A 21466-nucleotide genomic window follows, 5' to 3' on the forward strand; every position below is an offset into this window, starting at 1 on the left:
CATGTGATCACCTTTTGCAACCTTTTTACAAGCAAAGTCAATGGGGAAGCCAGATTCACTTAACAACTGTGTTGTTAACTTAACAACTGCAATGATTCACTCAGCAACTGTGGCAAGAAAGATTGTAAAATGGGGCAAAATTCATTTAACAAATGTTTCACTTAGCAATAGATATTTTGGTCATAAGTCAAGGAGTACCTATAATTGAATTTGGTAAAATGTTTACCAAAGAAGGAAAAACAGAGAGATTTTAAAATGTATAAATACTGGTGGGAAGATAGTGGTCTGTTCCAAGAACAAATGTTTGCCAAGATAAAGGAAATGAACAGAATAGCATGCTTTTGTCGACTTTTGTTACCTGGAAGTAAGAGTGGCATAACTTAGGAAAAATATAAACACTGAATACAGTGGAAATGAGGTACTTCTGAAATATTGTGTTCCAAGAAGAGATAGGATCAAGAAAGAAGAGGTGCCAAATGTGGACTAAATGTAAATGGATAACATCCAAACAATTGATACTTTGCTATAGAATATATTTTAGAGATGATTTGTGGTTATCCCACAGCACCTGAAATTGAGAAATCTGTATTCATGCATTCAAAATTCATAATGGTATTTAAGTATGTAGAATCTGGGAAGTCTTGAGTTGGAACCTGTGCACAAGTATAGATAGTTCTCTCACCAAATGGCATAGTTGTCTTACTGCAGTTTCCAACGTGGGATTGCAGAATACCACAATCTTGTTTGAATAAGCTTTCTCCTCTCAGAATGATCTATGCACATTTCATTTAGTGATAGTATAGTGGGGGCTTGGATTTTGGGCGGTGCAGTGTGAACTGGGGTACCAGAGTTTTCTGATATAGAAACAGCCCGTGTAATGCCTGTGGCTTGCAAAGCAAAATCCAGCTCAGGCTTCTTGTGGAAAGCTTCCTCAAAGAAACACAAACATCTTGATAGCTCAAGACCAATGGCAAGAGAGCATTACCAATAGCGAAAGGGCAATTAGTAAGAGCCAAGGCATGTACTTTACATTGAATGAAGCCTTGCAGATGGATGAAATGCCAAGGCTTATGCAACAGAAATCAAAGCAAACAAACAAACAGCCCACACCACTTCCTACTAAGGAAGAGAACAAAAGCTACATTCACCACGGGAAGGAGGCAACGTCAGTCATCTTCTACAAGCCTGTTTCACAGGTGTGGCAGGTTGCATTTAGTGAGTGGCACAGAAACATACATAGAATTATGTTTTTTTATAAAAAAAATAAACGCGGGATAAAAAATTTGTAAAAATATGAGAAGTGCCACTTCTGAATTTGAAAAGTTCCATGCTGTAAAGTGTGAGTTTATTACATGAAGAGATTTTTTTTCCACCAGGGATAAGACTTAATAGGACATCCTCAACACAGCGGGCAGTTGCGAAACTAAACTGTCTTAACACCTCTCCCAGTGAGCTTCTGCCTTTACTACTCAGAAGTAAATCCCACCGAGTTCTTGGTGGCTTCTCCAATAGGTCACACTATCCACAAAGCCGGAATGTGGTTTGTTGGGCTAGTAGTGTGGTGTGTTGTATTAAGCCAGCCCACGTGGTCGTAAAGCAGGCGTATCTACACCTAGCTAACATCATTGATTGGGGTAAACCCCAAACGAAGCACATTTTGGCTCGTTTTGATTAAACTCCAAACTTTAGTCCACCCGGCTGTAGCGCAAACTCTCTCGCGCTCCGGCGAACCACCAGTTGATGCTACAGGCAGCCAACAAAACTGGCGGACGCCGAGGATACGTGCGTGCCGGCGCCAAATTGCGGCGCGAGCCCAAACTCGTGATAGCCAAGGCTCCAACGGGGGCCCTTTTAAGCCTCTTCCGCTCAGAGCCACGAACGTCGACGACGCGACCCCTCGTCTCAATTTCGGCGGGATTGAGCGGGACTCGATTTGGCGCAACCTTCGCCCCGGGAGGAGGGGCCCCAACAGTAGCAGCTGGGGAGGGGGAGGGGGAGGGGGAGGGGAAGGGGAGGAGCCTCAGCCTGACATTACGACTTTCCTCCTTTCCCCGGCGAGTAGGCTTCAGCAGCTGGCAGGCGAGCGGCCCGAGCGCTGTTAGCGGTTTCGCTGCCGCTCCGGCCTGCTGCTCCAGGACGCAGCCATGAGGCGTCCCCGCGTGCCCGACTCGGCTCAGTAAAGTTCGCTCAGGATGGAGCTGCCCGGCGCTTCGCTGCAGAAGGCTTGCCGCCTGCTTGTGGTCTTCTGTGCCCTCCACCTCTCGGCTATGCTCTTCTACTACCTGAGGGGAAACGCGCTCGTTCAGCAGCGGAGTCCGGAGCCGCCGCCTCGCAGCCAAACCTTCGGCCGTCGGGAGTCGGAGCCGCACCTCCCGGCCAATGTCTCCAAGCCCGCCGCGGATTGCCCCGACCCTTCCCCTTTGCTGTGTAAGTGCGGAGCTCCGTGGGCTCTCCCTCCTTCGTCTCGGCCGATCGTGGGCGCGCCCCGCTTCTCTCCACCCCCTCCCCGGCTTTCGCTTCGCCCCGCGGTTTCCCCGCAGTTTCGCCCGGCCGCCTTTGCCTTTCACTTCTCGAAGCCTCCTTTAACCCGTTGCCCCATCGCGCCTCGTTGCTTCAGTCCACACTTTTCTTCCTCCACCCTTTCCTGTTCCTGTCTCTTTCGGGCCCTGCCTGTCTCCCTCCTCTCAAAAAGCCGCTCGCTCGGTCTGTCTGTCCTTCGGGATCTTCCTTCGCCGCTCGTCCCGTGCCGCTGGGAAGCGCCGCGGCCGAGCGCGGGAGCAGAGACGTTTCTCGCACGGCCCGGAGCGCGTTGCCTTCCCGCGTTCAGCTAAAACTTCGCTTTGCAGATGGGCAAACTTCGTGATAAGGAGAAGGAGAGCTGATCGACTCCACTTGGTCCATTCCCCTTTGCTCCGATGTCTCTTTTACATAGGGCGTCTCTCCCTAAAGTCGAGACGGGGCTTATTTCTGAGTAGCTGTTAACTCTTATTATGCCCAATTGTTCAGCGGGAAATCTGTCTGAGTACACAGATGAAGAGAGGATAATGGGATGAGGACATGAATTCTGAGCCAACAGTGCATGTATAAAATGGTTTGGACAGAACCTGTTTTTTCTGTTGCAATCATCCTCTTCCTGCTCAGTTAATTTCGCCTACCTACCTTCCAGAGTTAACTTTGTTTATAGTAGTAGATTGATCCGGTGGAAAAGTTCCAAAATGCTGCCCTGAACTTTCTGGCAAAGGGGATGTCAGATGATGAATCATGTGTGCCACGTTGCTGAAGGTGGAGGAACTCCCCCCACCCCCTAGATAAGGTGGATTTGTTCTGATGGATTGCTGGAAATGAGTTGCGACTGGACCTTTTGCGTCTTACCTGAGGGCAGCTTTCTTTGGCAAGTGTGCCCAAAGTGATCTAAAATAACAGGTTCTGTCAGATGAGGGCCCTGCCCCTGTTCTTTGGAGTGATTTTGCCTCTGGTCTGGTGAATTTGTAGGCCATGCCGCACCAACTTTGTGGATACAATACAGATCCCTGCTCTCTGTGACAGTGGATTGGCTCCGTTTTGTTCTTGATAGCTTTATTTTTTATTTCCATTTTATTCGATTGCAAATTACAAATATTTTTTAATTTGCAATTCAAAATTAATTGTAAATCAAAAATTGCTTAGAAATGAATTGGCACCATTATCTCAGGGGATTCTCACTCCCTTTAGCTAAAGGTTCATTTCCTTCTGTTTGACTTTACAATGGTCTTTTTTTTTAAAAAAAAAAAAGAACCCAGTTTCAAAGAAAAGTTGGTGTTTATGAATGGAATTTTTTTTGGGTGGGGGGAAATCTCTTAACTTTCAACTTTTAAAAGTTTGTAGTTTTGTAGAGGTCTAACAAATGTCACATCATTTGTATGAGCTACAATACTGTCCTAATTTTCTATTAATAAAACCATTTCTGTACAATCCCCATTAAACCATACTTTCTGAAATTCCTTTAAAACCTAGATTTGTTCCACATCATGAAAGCATTTAGCTGTTTCTTTTTGTTAAAAGATATTTTATCCCATTATGTTCTTAACATTTTTGTATGGTGGTGTCCGTGAAGGTAAGAAGTCCAGTTAAAACATAGTTTGGGAAAGATGGTGTTAAACAACAGTGAGAGACTGTAAAGCATATTGCAAACTGCATTGAAGATTACGTCAGGTCAGAACTGTGTCTCTCTTAACTCAGTGTTAGTGACTTCCCTTTGAGAAATAAGCTTCAAAGCTGCCATGCTGAGGGAGGGGGAGAAAAGCTTAATTTTTTTTTGTAAGGAAAATAATGGGTTTTAATTTTTTTCTTACCGCAGATATCTAGGTTATGTTTGGCAGTTTTGTGCATCTTTTCATAATCAATAATCGGAGGGGGAAAAGAACATCTCTGCAATGAGAAATGAGAAATTCTTTTAGGATACATCTGGAGAGCACCAGATTAGGAAAAGTTTGAAACTTAGGATAGCTTTGAAGTAGAAATCAGTTTTGTATGTTTAAGATGATAAAAGCCACTTCCAGTAAATCATTTTACTAAATAACAGGATAACAGAGTTGGAAGGGGCCTTAGAGGTCTTTTAGTCCAATCCCCTGCTCAAGCAAGAGGCCTTATACCATTTCAGACAAATAGCTGTCCAGATTTCTTTTTAAAAGCTTCCAATGATGAAGCACTCACAACTTCTGAAGGCAAGTTCCATTGGTTTATTGTTCTCACTGTCAGGAAATTTCTCCTTAGTTCTAGGTTGCTTCTCTCCTTGATTGGTTTCCAACCATTGTTTCTAGTCTTCTGGTGCTTTACGTGCAATAGGTTGACCTCCTCCTCTTTGTGGCAGCCCCTCAAATATTGGAACACTGCTATCATGTCACCCCTAGTTCTTCTTTTCACTAGATTAGACATATCTAATTCCTGCAACCGCTCTTTATATATTTTAGCCTCCAACTTCCTAACCATCTTTGTTGTTCTTCTCTGCACTCTTTCCAGAGTCTTAACATCTTTTTTAAAAAAAAAGTTTTTTATTTTGTAAAGATTAAAAACAAGACACAAACATACAACATTTATATACATATCACTTTTCCCTACAGCTACTTCGAAGTGATCCTTTCTTACTATTAACATCTTTTTTATATTGTGGTGACCAAAAGTCAATGCAGTGTTCCAAGTATATGCCAAGTATGTTTCAAGTATATCCAAGTATAGTATATTTCCCTTTTCTTTTTGTTTAAATGAGATAACATGCTTCCATTTCTATATGCTTAGTTTTTGCTCTTTTTCTCTCATTGGAGAAAAAAAAGAAACCTTTTAGAAAGAGAACTTCTGTGTCTTATCCTAAACTGCTCTGACTTGTTCATTTGATTGCTTTGAAATATTGATAGCTTATTTTACAACCGTGAGGCACTCTGAATTGAATGTCATACAGTATTAAATGCCCAGAGCAGTGGAACAACAGTGTTTACGTTGCATTGCTTTATTTACAAAGCTATGCCCTAGTTTTTCATTCTGGTGTTTTTGGTAAATAACTAAAAATGAACAATATTAATATACAGTATTACAATATTACAGTTCAATCTGCATCTTTAACAGAATGTTGCATTTAGAATGTCAATTTATGAAGAATTGTTGCATGAGCTGGGCATGTCTAGTCTATTGAAGAGAACTATTAGGGGTGGCATGATAGTCTGCCACAAAGAAGAGAGAGTCAACCTATTCTTCAAAGAACCTGAAGGCAGGACAAGGAGCAATGAATGGAAACTTGTCAAAGAGAGATCCAATCTAGAACTAAGGAGAAATTTCCTGACAGTGAGAACAATTAATCAGTGGAATGGCTTGCCTTCAGAAGTTATGGGTACTCCATCACTGGAGGTTTTAACAAAAAGATTGGACAGCTATTGGTCTGACATGGTAGGGGCTCCTGCTTGAGCAGGGAGTTAGACTAGAAGACTTCCAAGGTTCCTTCCAACTGTTATTTTGTTATTCTATCACTATTTCTCAGAACAGAAAAAGGAAAATTATACTACATTCTAGAAGACATTCTGTTAATCTGTTTTCTAGAATGTTATCTTTTTGCTGTTCTCCTGATGTTTTGGATTCTCATTAGTGGTTAATGGGAAGGCATTGTAGCTAATGTAATTAAAAGTATATGAAGGTTGCCTAATCCTTTCCATTTTCTATCTCTGTACAAGTACAGTCTTACCTCACCATATGCCCTCTTGATATGTGAATTTCAAGTTTCATCATTCTCAGCAAAGCAAATGCGAGTTTGAAGATTTTTGGTGTTGAAGCCCAGCTATCTGGAGGCCACCAAAGCTACCCAAATATTGGGATTCAGTTGAGCTTGATGATAGCTCTCTCTTAATAGTCCAGTCTTTGAGTTTGATCTTGTTCTTTAAAAAAAAAAAAATCCTGCTGCTTCCCCACTCATCCATCTGTAATCCATTTACTCTAATAACCAAGACCATAATTAGCACCTCCTTTCCTGCCCATGTAGAACAAATATTACAATGAATGCCTGAAATCTTTCTTCCCAAGATAGGAATAGAATTATAGGAAATTAGTTATTTTGTAAAAAATAAATAAATCCTTTGACTGTTACTTTGTTACAGCCATGTTTCTCTTTTATCCTTCTCCCTCCCTCCCTCCCTCCCTCCCTCTCTCTCTGTCAGAGAGAGACCAAGCATGTATGGTTGATGATGTGGGGATTATAGTTCAAAATATGCTGCTTTGGGAATTTTGGATGTCAGAATTTAAATTTATCAGTGGGATTGGAAAGGCTGCTATAAACCATTTTTAAAGCCAAAGAGGATTTGCCCTAATTGGAAGCTCTGATTTTAAAGATTATATATGTCCAAAGTTTCAGTACTGTGTTTGTTTAAACAACCCAGCTATTTGTGAGGCAAATATAACATGGTCAAATGACAGCATTTAGAGTCACAGTCTGAATCTGTTATTCAGATTGTATAACAATATTATTTTGGTAAGATTGAGCATTTGATGGGTCAAAAATTGATAAATCGATCAGTCAAGTAATAAGAATTATTTAGAACAAGAAACTTTTTGTTTTGCATATTGTCTTGATATCCACTCAGAAATTAATCTCAGTTCTCAGGAAACAGCACAAACATTGGAGCCCTACCGCACAACCACACAGCTGTTTACTAAAATTAAATCCCACTGAGTCTAGCAAAGCTTTATTCTGAAATTGAGGGTACAGAATTGCATTAATCCTTCAGAGGCTTACTTCTGAATAGACACAGATAGAATTGTGTTGTTACTTATTAGCAGGATTAATGGTTAGCAAACTTGTTTTTGTAGTTTAAAACCATATCTGAGAAGCAATTGAATAACCATTTTTTTTTAAAAAAATAATGCATTGAAAAGATTTAGCAGTGTTAGTTAAGGCTTCTGCAAATGTGATTAGTTATTTCTTAAATGTTTTTCTTCTTTTGCTTTTGTCTAAGATCTACATATGGTTTTACTGTTATCAAAATAAATTATAACACAAAGAAAGCAAACTGTGGCCAGTTTAAGTGCAAGGAGACAATCAGCTTGTTGTCTCCATACCTTGATCCACCTGCCTTTCTGACAGACTTCATTGGTCAGCTGAGTGACCTGCGCAAATGCTGAACAGTGAAGCTACGTAGCTCAGCCTTCAAGATGGAAACCCACCATACTTCACCGTGTCTGATTTTTCAAAGCACTGAAACACTGTCACTGAAATTATCCTTTTTTTAATGCAGTGAACATTTCTGGGTTACTAAGCTGTGAACTATGTACAGCTTGCTGTTGTTGGCACACCCTCCTATCACAGTATTTAAAACATATCTGGGGAACCTATTTTGACCTAAACTTGTTAGGAAGACTAAACATAACCTGTGACATACACATATAGTATGAAAATTAGACCAGAAACTACTCAAGCCTGATCAATCAAGTTTAACACTGCTAATTAGTCTTGTGTTTCCCCCTCTGGAGAGATTGTTCCACTCAGCAGCTGCTAATATTATTGCTAATATAGAGGCTGCATGTTGCTAGCATGTTTAATGACCATTAAAATATCTTGTTTTCCATGCATTTATGGAATCTTATTTAAGACTGCTGACATAAGCACAGTTCACAGAGGTTGTGACAAAAATGTTCATGCATGTGTCAGATGGCCAAGAAATATAAGAAAACTATACTTTTAATAAATGAAATTAAAGAAAGATGTCTACATGCATAGCCTTTAATGCAAGTGTCTGATGTTGAAAATGAAATTTTAGTTTTGCTATTTAGACTCACTGAATAATACAAAGTTCTAGATTGAATAGAATAACAGAATAACATACTTTAACCTGTGTGTGGCATCTTTCCTGATGCTTCCCGGTATGTTTATTGTGCATGCCGTCATCTGTGCTGTTTTTGTAAATAAATACTATAGAAACCTGCACAAATTTATTCATACCCATATTTATAGGTCTCTCAACTCCTTAAAGATTCTGGGTGTCTTACAAATAGATAAGAAAAACTAGATATGGAGGTAGAAATAAAAAGACATTTAGTTGACTAGAAAAACAATATACTAAACAATTTGGCAGATACAACAAATAGTACAAATGTAACAAAAGCCTCTCCTGAATCCCATGCCTGGGTGGGGGGGTAACCATGTTTTTAACAATTTCCTAAACACCATGATGAATCTATGCAGGAAGGTTGTTACCACGGGTCAATGCTGGAGCAGGTAGGAGCACTTCCTGGGTCCTGAGAGATGACACTGTTTAATTGATGGGATCCAGAGGGTACCCAGCCTGCCTGATCATACCAGGTACATTAAAGCAGTTGGAAATTGGCAGTCCTTCATATAGCTATCCTTATGCCGTGAAAGGCTTTAGGATGATAGCCAGCATCTTGAAAATTTCACCTGGAAATCTCTTTATAATTCTCACTTTTATTTTAAATTTTTCAAAAGTAGTTTGTACATATTTTTGCCTTTCCTTGCAGCGAACGTATTCATTGATATGGCTCTCTTCTTGATTTGGACTTGTGATGTTTTTAGCAGCGAATGTTTATTCAGATGGCAACAATTATTATTTTGTGTGTTGCACAAAATCATGCTATTAGTGAGTTTTGGAAGACAGATAATCTGGGACAAATATGTAGTATGCAAAGAGTTCAGCCTCTTTTGTTCAACCAGTTATCCTCGTAAACATAGAATGTTGTGGTCCATCAAGTCAGATCCCTGCAGGAATAAGTCCCTCAAATGTTGGTGACATTTGGCAACACTCTACCACAGTACAGTATGTGTTTCAAGTTTCCACTAAATATTTTTTTTAAAACTCTTGGCTTCAGATCTTGGAAAAAACCAAAGAATTCTGGTTCGTAATGAAGCCATGAGCATTTGATTCCAAATGGCAGCATATTTTTAAGAAGAAACTATAGAAGCTGCTGAATATGTATCTCTTGAGGACACCAGAATGGCCCCTAAATAAATTAACATGCCTGCTTTTTCCTGTCTTTATGCCTCCCAGCTAATTATATTTTAGCATATCCAAAGGTGACCTTTTGATGATTATAATATTATTGCAAAAAGAGAGCTATGATAGAGTGTCTGCATGGCACAACTCTGTGTAGCAAATATGGTGATCCTTGTTTAATGACCACTTGGCACCATTGTAAGTGACTTAGAATTCTGGGAGTTGAAGTCCACACATCTCAAAATTGCCGATGTTCAGAAACAGTGCTTTATACATTGCCGCTATGTATGTAATATTGGAAGAACTAGCAATTTTAATGCAGGAAAGTGAATATGAATTAAAGGTACTGTGTTTCCCTGAAAATAAGACCTGGTCTTACATTTTGCCCCCCCCCCCCCCAAAATAAGCATTAGGGCTTATTTTCAGGGAAACATGATATCAGAGAAACCTAGAGAGACTTCCTCCTCTAGGAGGAGAGACCTAGAAATAATGCAAGATTTCAAATTCTCAGGCATGTGTTGGATGGTCAACTTAACCAAAACTTCAAGATCCCTAAAATTCTTACTGACTGCTTCTCTTTCAAGAAGGTTAAAATAGAGACAATGGGATCAGTTCTCCTAGATCTGATCCTAATCAATAGGAATGAGCTGATTGAAGAGACTAAAGCAGTGGGTGCCTTGGACCCAACTAATTTGTGTTTCAAGGTTTTATAGAAAGGGAAATAGGAGCATAGTCATACATGGTATGCTTTTTCTTCAGAAGCATCAACTTAACCAGTCTTCCTGCATGGTCCTAAAATCACTGAAAAAAGAAGTGCTGTTTGGCAATGTTATAAGTAAGGCAAAAACAAAAGAAAGGTGTCGCTGCTTAGAGAAGATGGCAGAATGGTTACAAGTGATGGGGAGACAGCAGAGCTCATCAGTTCCTGTTCTGCTTTGGTTTCCCCACTCCTAAAGGGAATTGTGTTGCAATGGGCCAAAGCAGAACAGCTGACAAAAAGAGGAAGTAACATGTCAAGTCATGTTGAACTAACTCAGTCTCCATTTTTGACACAATGGCCACTATTTCACCATGATATCCCTGAATAAAGCATTTAATGAAGTCTACTATGAAATCCTAATAAAGAAGAGGGCAAAATATAGCCTGGATTGTGCTACCATTACATGGATACAGAATTGGTTATACTGTCATACCCAAAGAGTGCTTATCAGTGCCTCCAAATCAAGCTGGAAGGAAGTGAGAGGTGACATACTACAGGCTCTGTCCTAGGCTATGGACTGTCCAAAATATTTATCAGTGACTTGGAAAAGGGGTTGGAAAATATTACTAAATTTGCAGGCAGCACAGAGATTTAGAAAGGGAACAATTCTGTGTTCAACAGACCATGTCTATAGTATTATGTTCAGTTTTAGGGAACACTTTGCAAGCTGGAATCTGACCAGAGGAGAGTAGTCAAGATGATAAAGAATCTGGAAGGAAAAAGAAAACTGAGAAGTGGTTAGAGGAGTTTGTTCTATTTAACTTGGACAGGAGAAGACTGCAAGGAGATTATAACTATTTTCAAGTAGAAAACAAGGCAGACTTGTTCCAAATTGTTCCACAACTAGGAAATGGATGCATATTTCAGTTGAGTATCAGGAAAATGTCCTAATGATAAGAACTGCTCTATAAAGGAATAGGAGACTTCCTCAGGAGATTGTGTACTCTTTGCTGGAGATGTTTCTGTAGAAGCTCAGCGGTTATCTGCTGGGATGGCTGCTGCAATAGCAGATTCCTGCAACAGGCAGGAGGGTTGGACTAATTAAATAAACCCTCAATGCTTGCCTTTTTTATTTATTTTATTTATCATTACTTCACTTGTCATGTTTGCCTTTTATTTAGGATTCTCTGTAGCTTAATTTTTTTAAAAAAAAATCACATCTGTGTTATATATACATGTATTCTTCTGTTTCTGCTATTTGAAGAAATGGGAACATGTAAACAAATCACAAAAGTGCCATACTGACAGAGTAGTTGAAGAAAGTGATAGTTTGGAACGGGTTTCCGGTGACGTCATCTTGCAAGCAAGACAGACATGGAGGTCGCTCCTGCCTTGATTTTGCAAACTTCTTAATCTGGGCGGCTTTTGTGTCAGCGGCTGCTGCAGAGAGACAGCCGCAAGTGGAGAGGAGCAACAGCGCGTGTGGAAGTGGTGATCCTGCGCGCATCAGCATATTTCTCCTGTCACAGGTTAGGAAGAAGGTGCCAGTCATGGCAGCCTCAAAATGGTGATTGTCCCTTATTGGAAGGGAAACCTGATTGCGGCGGGCAAGGACTCCCTCTTTAGGATTCTTTTGATCCTTTTGATTCCCCTATTCTGAGTGAGCGTGGTGGCGGAAAAGGAGTTAAAGAGTTAATTCAAGTGCCACTTTTTTTTATTGGAGCTAAGCTGGGGAAAGCAGCTGTTTGTTTTGCTATCTCACAAATTTTTTGGCCACTGCTGAGCTGAGTTGAGACTGAAAAGAGAACTGTGTTTGACTGTCTGAAAATTGTTGGTGTGGGTTCCTCCCCCTGCTACTGTATGGCGACTACTCTTCTCTGGGAGGATCAGGAATTGTAGACTGAACGGACTCTTTCCTTCCGGGATTATTCTTTTCTGCTTGATCATCACTGACTTTACAGAACAACACTCTGCTGCCTCCCAATGGTGAACTCAAAAGATTCAAAATTACAGTATCTGCTGAACTCTTAGAGGTGGAGAGATTTGAATACAACTTTACAGACAGATCTGCTTCTACGTTGAGAATAAATTTTGTCTAGCTGAATGAAATTAACCCCCATTGATTATGGACTACACGGATTTATACTGACCTGAGCGTTTTGGATATATAATTTGCCTCTGGAGTTGGCTAGTCTAAAGTTGATTGGCCAGTTAATTTTGAAAATTTCATTTAAGTAGAATTGACTAATATAACTGGCATAATTAAATTCGAAAGTGTTGGATGTAACCTTACAGACAAGATGTCTAGTGCAATAATTGTGACAAATGCAAAAGCCAGGAAAAAAGTTTTGACACTCCCAGTGACTGCCTCTCCGGCTACATCTATATCTTCACCCTCATCATCTAAATCTTTGGATGATTTAGTTACTGCGGGGAAAACCCCTACTTTATGAAGTCTCCAGGGTATGTTACAGGCAATGTACAAGGTGATGACAAGGAATCAGGAAGGTATCTCCAAGAACTTAGAAGACTTGACATTAGACCTCAAGGGGGAACTGGGAGCTGTTAGAAGTGATATTAAAATGCTGAATGAGAGACTGGAGGGTGTTCAGGGGACGATGATGCAGCAGGAAAGTAAGGTACAAGAGGTAGAGAAGAGGGTGGGGCAGTATGAAGAGAGATTGGAAGGGAATGAGAGGGAGCAGATCTCGGTGAACAGAGCTCTGGAGGAAGAGATTATCTTCCTCGAGATGGAAAGGTCAGCTTTTTACCTAAGGATGCAGAATGTTGTGGAGGAAAGAGAGGAACCACTAAGAGACATAGTGGCAGTTATTCTGGTTGGTATCCTGGACATAGGTAAAGAAAATGTTTTGAGAGATATAGATGATGTCTTTTGTGTCCACACAAGTTATGCTAGGAGATAGGGGCTTCCAAAAGACGTTCATGTCAGGCTTTCTAAGAAGGCCCTTAGGGAGGAAGCGGTTCTGAAGGCAAGAGAAAAAACGATAAAATTCAAAGACAGACAATTAATAGTTTTGAAACAATTTCCCAGACGGGTGCAGAAATTGTGGCAAAATTATCATTTTTTAACTGCCCAGTTAAGAAAACATAACATACTTTATAGATGACTTCTGTCTGAAGGATTACAATTTACATGGGCAGATAAAAAGATGAAGGTTGATAATCTTAGAGATGCCAGAGATTTCCTTAGTAGACATCTTAAGTCTTTAGAACCTGATGGGGGGGAAGAATCAGAGAGCAAAAGTGGGGAAGAATCATTAGAAAAGGAAGAGAGAGGGGAACCAGAACAGCTAGGCAGGAAGAAGAAAGGAAGAGGACAGGTAGAGGTAGGAGCTGAAGGATTGAGTCAGAGAGAAACAAGACAAACAAGGAAGAAACTCCAGGCAAAGGGTAAGTAGAAGTAGAAGAGGGGAGAAGAGATGGGGGAGGAGATCCGTTTGATGTCAGTTAATATTAATGGGCTGAATGGTCCGAATAAGAGAAAAAAGATTTTCAACAAATTGGTAAAAGCAGGTCTGAACATAATATGCCTTCAGGAAGTGCACGTGAAAAGAGATCATTTACACATACTAAACTGTACTAAATTGGGCAATTTATATACATCTCTGGCGGAAACAAAAAAAAGAGGCGTAGTAATTTATGTTCAAAAGCATATAAATTCCAGATTAATTTTCGCAGACGATGAAGGGAGATTATTAAGGATTGAAGTAGAAATCTGTAAAAAAAAAAAAAGTTTATTGGTTTGTATCTATGCACCTAACGGGAACCAGAAAGGTTTTTTCCAAAGTCTTTATAATAAATTGACAGATTATGACTACTCACATATCTGCTTAATGGGGGATTTTAATGCCATTGCCGATAAAGACAAAGATTATATTCCTGGAAACAGGAAACGGGGAGAAGGAAAGAGAACAGTAAAAAAAGGATTGCCACCTGTCTGCCACCAAATACAGGAGGAATTTGGACTTAGGGATATATGGAGGGAAAAACATTCGGAAGGAAGGCAGTATACATACTTCTCCTCCAGGCACTCATCTTGGTCGTGGATAGATGTGGCCTGGATGTTGGGGGAGCTACGGCAGGGGGTACGGAAGGCTGAGATAGGTGTTAATGAGTGGGCAGATCACAATCCGCTTTAGATTATTTGGGGAAGTTTGTAAACAAAGCCTAGATGGAGAATAGATGAGAGGGTTTTTAAAGATGAGCAATTTTTAACTTATGCAAAGAAGGAGATGGAATTTTTCTTCCAGGAAAATAATACTGAGGACACAAATTTCCCGACTATATGGGATACAGCTAAAGCAGTATTTTGGGGCTTAGTGATAAACTATATAGCTGGGAAACGAAAGAAGGATAAGGCTAAAAGGGATAAGCTATTAGGGGACTTGGCAAAAAGTGAGGCTGCGTTGCAACAGGATCCAAACAGCAGAGAATTAGGTATGAATTTGAAAATGGTGCGTCATTAAATCAATATTAGACCAGGAAGACCTAGAAAAGAAAATTAGATGGATGAAACAGAGACACTTCGAAAGTGCAAACAAACCGAGAAGGTGGCTTGTCGATTAAAAAAAGAGAAAGAAAGAAGTAGAATTCACAACTTGAAAGATGATAATGGTGATTGGATTGTAGAGGAAGAGGGGAAGAAAAGAGTAGTGCAGGAATTTTTCACTGATCTATATAGAAAGGAAGACAGCCCGAGGATGAAATAAAGAAATATTTAGAAGAGTCCGATTTACCAAAAATCCCGGATATGTCCAGAGAAATATTGGATAGAGAAATTACGGAAGGGGAAATTGAAAGGGTCTTAGGGAAACAAAAAACAGGGAAGACCCCCGGTACGGATGGTATTCCGATGGAATGTTATAAGGCACTGTGGGAAGTTTTAGGCCCTCATATGGTAGAATTATTTAATGGGGCAATTCAGGAGGGACTGATTCCGGATTCCTGGACAGAAGCACTAATAACTCTCCTGCCGAAGGAAGGTAATGATTTATCCCTCATCCAGAACTACAGACCGATTTCACTCCTCAATGCAGATTATAAACTATTTGTGGGGGTATTGGCAGACAGACTAAAAGGATTTTTGGGCCAATTTATCCACGAAGACCAAAACGTTTTTTTACCTCGTAGGCAAATCAGAGACAATATGAGAATAATCTAGAATAATCTAGAATATTATGAAGTTCACTTTGATAAACAGTTGGCTTTGGTCTTCGTGGATGCACAAAAGGCTTTTGATCATGTGAGCTGGTGGTTTTTACTAGGTTTGTTACATCATATGCAATTTGGGGAGAATTTTACTCGGGCAATCCGTGCAATCTATTCGAAACAGTCTGCCAAAATTTTGATTAATGGGGATACATCTGAGAAAATTTGTATTGAGAAAGGTATTAGACAGGGATGCCCGCTTTCTCCGCTTCTATTTATTTTAACATTGGAACAGCTATTGAGAGAAATTAGGTGAAATTCGGGAATAAAAGGATTACATATCAAGAACCAGCAGTATAAGATACAAGCATATGCTGATGACCTTGTGTTTGTACTGGAAGACCCTTTTATATCGGGTCCGAAGTTAACTTACGAATTAGAAAGATATGGAGCTGTGGCAGGCCTAAAAATAAATAAGGAAAAAACCAAGGTCTTGATTAAAAATTTGACAATAAATCAGGGGAAGGAAATAGAATTGAACTTGGGATTCCAAATTGTAAAAAAGATACGGTATTTAGGCATTCTACTATCTGCTAAGCGTTCAACAATTAAGGAGAATAATTATTTGAAACTTCTCAGACAAACGGAACAAGACTTAGAGAAGTGGAAGAAACTGCAGGTCTCTCTGTTAGATAGGATTGCGATCATAAAATCTTATATTCTCCCAAAATGGATTTACTTATTTTACACAGCCCCAGCCAGATTGGACAATAAATTTTTTAAACAATTAAATCAGTGTGTTCTCAAATATATTTGGCAGAATAAAAAACCTAGAATTAAACTTAAAATACTCCAAGAGGTGAAGGGTAGATAGGGATTCGGTTTGCCTAAATGGGAGTATTATTACCAGGCTGCAAATTTAGTTTGGGTGAGGGACTGGATCTAGTTGAGAAGGAGATGGCTGTTGGTTCTGGAAGGTTTGGGGCTGCAGCAGGGTTGGCATTATTTTCTTTGGCAAGAGAGGACAAAAAAACACACATGCTTTGCAGGTCATTATTTGAGGAACACTTTAATCGAAACGTGGAGGAAAATTAAAGACAAATTTTATTCTTTGACCCCCTCATGGCTGGTCCCGCCAGAAGCCATGACATACACCCCGCAATACAATAAAGAAAAACATCTACCTTATTGCAAGATGCTTGATAGTCAAGGCTGTTTAAAAACAAGAACCGAACTAGCTCTGCAGGGAATGGAAGTGGACTGGTGGGCTTATGCTCAAATAAACTCCAAATATAAAAAAGATAAGGAGCAAGGAGGTATTGATAGGATCCTGCAGGAGCTAGATAAGATTATATTAGGGAAGGAGGAAAAAATGTTAGCTAAGATATACAACTTTTTAATAACTCGTTGGATAGGCAACGAGATCGTCAAAGACTCGATGATTGCCTGGGGGAGGAATATTGGCCGCTCAATTGATTTGGTGAAATGGGAAGAAATTTGGACTAGACAATTGAAATTCTTGATGGCAATTACCTATAAGGAGAACCTGTACAAGATGGTATACAGGTGGCACCTCCCTCCCGCCTGACTATCCAAAATGTTTCCTGGACTCTCCCCAAACTGCTGGAAGTGTGGAGAGTTAGGTACCTATTTCCATGTATGGTGGACTTGTCCTAGACTAACTGAATTTTGGAAACTTATTCAGAGGTGGTTGTTAGAAATTACTGGTTACAAACTACAACTGAAACCTGAATTTTACTTATTAAACATCAGGCCAGATAAAATAGGTACTAGCAAATGGTATTTGATTGTTTATATTACAACTGCGGCTAGAATATGCCTCGCCCAAAACCGGAAGGGTAAAGATCTACCGTCTGAAGATAGGATTATAGGGAAAATCATGGAATGTGCAGAAGCCGACAGGCTAACTAAACTTTTAAGAGACCAAAAAGACTGCATATTTCCAATGTTGGGACCTATGGTACGTTTGGTTAGACAATAGAATAAAAAGTGGACAATGCTAGATTAGACTTTTATTTTCTATCTGTTTATTTAGATTGAATGTTATGTATTGTGAAATGTTCTCGCCGTGATCTGTTTGTCGATAAATCTTCTGTTTGTACTTTCTTAAAGAAATAAAATTATTTAAAAAAAGAAGAAGAAGAAGAAAGTGATAGTTTGCTTGAACAGTGTTTTCTCCAACTTAGTAACTTTAAGAAATGTGGATTTCAACTTGCTGCTTGGGCAATTTTGGGAGTTGAAATCCATGCAGCTTAAAGTTGCCAAGTTTGAAAAACACTGCTCCAGCAGCTACTTGTAAGGTGATATCTGTTGTTTATATTAAGTTGCCTTATCAGTAAGAGGGGCAACATACACTTTTCATAAATTATGTTATACTGTCAAGATTCTTCTTGGGCAAATGGTATAAAAAAGAAACAAGTAGAAAAATGGATCCTAGTCCCATGACATAAAGCTAGAGAAGTCTTAGCTGAGAGCAATTCAGATATGAACAGGGGGCTGTGGATCAGCTTCCCTATAAGAAAAAGTTGTGATATTTGGGCTCTTTAGCATTGAAAGAAGGTGAATGGTAGGAGATACAATTAAGCTGTACAAAACTCACACACTGTGGATAAAATAGGTAAGGAAACACTATGTTCTCCTTCCCAAAATACTAGAAATAGAGGTTGGCTGTTCCCTAAATGGAATATGAAATAAACTTCTTATCTTAGTCTTTCTCCAACATATTCAGAAGATGCCAGGTTGTGAAAGGGAGTGCTATGTAAACCTTTCTCTTGTTATGCTAGATTCTATATAATAACAGTTTGTAGTTCAAGTTTGCTAGAACATTTATACTTGAGAAAACATCTGATGGAATTCAAAGACTTCAGGTCTTTGAATTCCATCAGATTCCATCAGACTTCAGGTTTTTGAATTTTTATATGTGATAATAATTTCACATGATGTCCCGGTGTCTGGAGGTCGTACGGATCGGGATGGGGAGAAACAGGCTCAAGCTCAACCCATCCAAGATCGAGTGGCTGTGGCTCCCGGCATCCCGATATAGTCAGTTGGTGCCATCTCTGACTATTGGGGGCGAGTTGCTGGCCCCCACGGAGAGGGCTCACAACTTGGGTGTCCTCCTGGATGCGCAGCTGTCTTTAGAAGAACATGTGACGGGCTTTTTATCAGGTTTGCCTGATTCGCCAGTTGCGTCCCTTTCTGGATCGGGATTCCATGCGCACGGTCACTCATGCTCTCGTTACTTCCCGCCTGGACTACTGTAATGCTCTCTACATGGGCTCCCCTTGAAGAGCACCCGGAGGCTCTAACTGGTCCAGAATGCGGCCACGCGGGTGATTATGGGAGCGGGTGATTATGGGTGCTCCCATGTAACACCTCTCCTGCGTGAGCTGCACTGGGTCCCGGTGGTCCTCCGGGTGCGATTCAAGGTGTTGGTGACCACCTTTAGAGCGCTCCATGGCTTAGGACCTGGTTACTTACGAGACCGCCTTCTGCCACCGAGAGCCTCCCATCAGCCAGTACACTCCCACAGAGAGGGGCTCCTCCGGGTGCTGTCAGTCAAACAATGTCCACTGGCGGCCCCCAGGGGGAGAGCTTTCTCTGTGGGAGCACCTGCCCTCTTGAATGAGCTCCCCCCGGAGATACGGACAATTCCGGATCTACATACTTTCCGTCGGGCCCTCAAAAAATTTTTATTTCATCAAGCCGGGCTGGCCTAACTCTCTAATGGTGTAATTTTAATTTGAATTTTAAATGGGGGATTTTAACTGTCGGGCCAAATTGTTTAATATATTTTTAAATTGTTTTTAAATTTTGTATGCTATGTTTTTTATCTATGGCTGTGCACCGCCCTGAGTCCTTCGGGAGAAGGGCGGTATATAAATTTAAATATTAAATTAAATTAAATTAAAATAATTTCAAAAATTGAGGTCCCAGGACTTAAACCTGCTTGTCTACTAGCACCGTAACTAGCAATTTCTGTGGAAGAATTCAGACAATCATATCTTCACTTAATGAATCATGATGGTGAGTGAGCCTTTGGATTCCATTGTGTACCATCTTCATTCCTATTTTGTAAGCACACCAGGAATTTTCCCATCAAAATATGACTTTCTTGGAAAATGTGGATCATGGCTTCTGAATTTGCTGAGGTAGATTGTCTGTCTGCCTATCTATCATGTTTATATTTCATTGGACCCAGATGACATCCAGTGATTTATACCATAACAATAAAAATGTGGTAAGAAATAAAACAAAGCATGTTTGGAAAAAAATGATAAAAATTATTTTAATTTTTTAGCTGTTTTAGATAAAAATGTTGCTCATACCTTTCATCCTTTTGTTTTTTTGAATTGCAGCCCACCTACATCATTCCTGTCCATTAGGCTCATTGTTTGTGACTGATGGGAACTGTAGCCCAACTCATCTAGACAGAACTATATTGGGTGTTTATTCACTTTATTTTCTGGAGGAACTGCATGTGTCACAAGATAAAAAAGCACAAAAAAGCTTTGCATGGATGTCAGCATTTATCTGATCAAATATTGCTTGGGTAGCATTTACATTTTTTCATTTGGAAATGCAAAACAGGAAGAGAGATTATTTGGTGGAGGGAAGAGAGAAGAGAACTATAGGAGAAAATTTTTTTTTTATTATGAGGAAAATGAGGTTGGGTTAGGGTTAACCCCTATACTTATTACCCTTAATTAAGCAGGCTGAGTAACAGACTGTTTTATGATAAATTGAACAGAAGCAGCAATCAAAATTAAAAGAGTGACTAACACTACCAGAAAAATAGTTAAGCAACTATTTTGAATTATTCAAAGCAATTTTTCATTTCCTGTTTTCTCTGAAGAGAACAGGTGTGCACTATTTGGCAAAAGATTACTCTAGAATTATTCCAGGCCTTTGTACTTTTTTGGGGGGGGGGGTAAATTCTTTGGAATAAACACATTTGAGTAACATAACCTTTTAATGGGGAATTAGTAGTCTCTATTCTGGAAAATGATTCACATTAAGCCATGACACTGATGTGATCATTTTACAGCAGAAGTGAAGCCTGTAGGGTGAACTTCAGGGGAAAAAACTTAGCTGTTTTCTAGCCAAGTACAGGAGTACTTGTGAGAACTTGGAGCACATTTTCATTAGATCAACCTCAGATAATATTTTACTTGGCTAAGAGTAAGAGGTATATAAAAGTGATTCAGACATTTTTACTTCATATTTGAAAGTTGTTGGAGTCTTCAGTTTTGCATCTATTCTTTTCACATTTAAAAATTCTGATACCTTTGTCCTGAGCTGTTTGGATATGTTAGACTAGCAAGTTTAATTAAAAAACTGACAGTTATTCATTTCCTGCAGAAAATCGGGATAGTAACTGTATGAATAAGAATAATCACACGTGGAAATTCCTTCCTAGTTATGGTTGTAGGGTGGCCCTTTGAAGCCCCGCGGCAAGAGTTTAAACAGTTTTTTTCCTTCTAGCCAATCAGCGAATAGATTGGGGGCGGGGCCAAATAAAAGGTAAGAATAACGCGGGGGGGAGGGTGGGCCCAGCTCCCGAATAAAGAGAACTGGTTCAGTGATGTCATATCGTTACCACTACCGGCTCGGCCGAACCGGGCCGAACTGGGAAGAACCTACCACTGGGTGGAATATATAAAATCTTGTGTATAGGAGCATGACATAATGTAATATTTATACTGGTAGTCCTTGACTTACGATCATTCATCTAATGGTAATTCAAAGTTCTGACAGCCTGAGAAAAATTGACATGACCCATCCTTGAAGTTACGACTTTGCAATCATGTGATTTTAATTCAGGTGCTTGGAAACCAGCTTGTATTTATGATGGCTACAGTGTCTTGCAAAAATGTGATTGTGATTTACAGTCTTCCCAGCCAACTTTCGACAAGCAATGTCAACTAGGGAACTCACATTTGCTTAATAACCAGGGTAAAAATAGTTGTAAAACCAGATCTAGTCATGTGATAACTTGCTTAATGACTGCATTGCTTAACGACAAAAATGCTGGTCCCAATTGTGGTAGTAAGTCAAGGACTATCTGTATATCTGTCTTTTAGAGGCTAAGGAAAGGTGGACTCTAATATAC

The 21466-nt window shown here is 39.9% G+C and overlaps 1 protein-coding gene across 1 annotated transcript in view; it reads left to right on the forward strand.

Moving 5' to 3' along the window:
• Positions 1-2144: 2144 nt before the first annotated feature.
• B4GALT1 (beta-1,4-galactosyltransferase 1) overlaps positions 2145-21466 on the forward strand; it is a 52166-nt gene continuing 32844 nt past the window's right edge. The window contains 1 exon segment of the mRNA XM_070938482.1: positions 2145-2427. Within this exon segment, the coding sequence (XP_070794583.1) occupies positions 2145-2427 (283 nt within the window).

This window comes from Pituophis catenifer, unplaced genomic scaffold (genome assembly GCF_029215685.1).
Source record: "Pituophis catenifer annectens isolate HBS135680 unplaced genomic scaffold, rPitCat1.0.hap2 SCAF_2, whole genome shotgun sequence".
Classification (NCBI taxonomy): Eukaryota; Metazoa; Chordata; class Lepidosauria; order Squamata; family Colubridae; genus Pituophis; species Pituophis catenifer.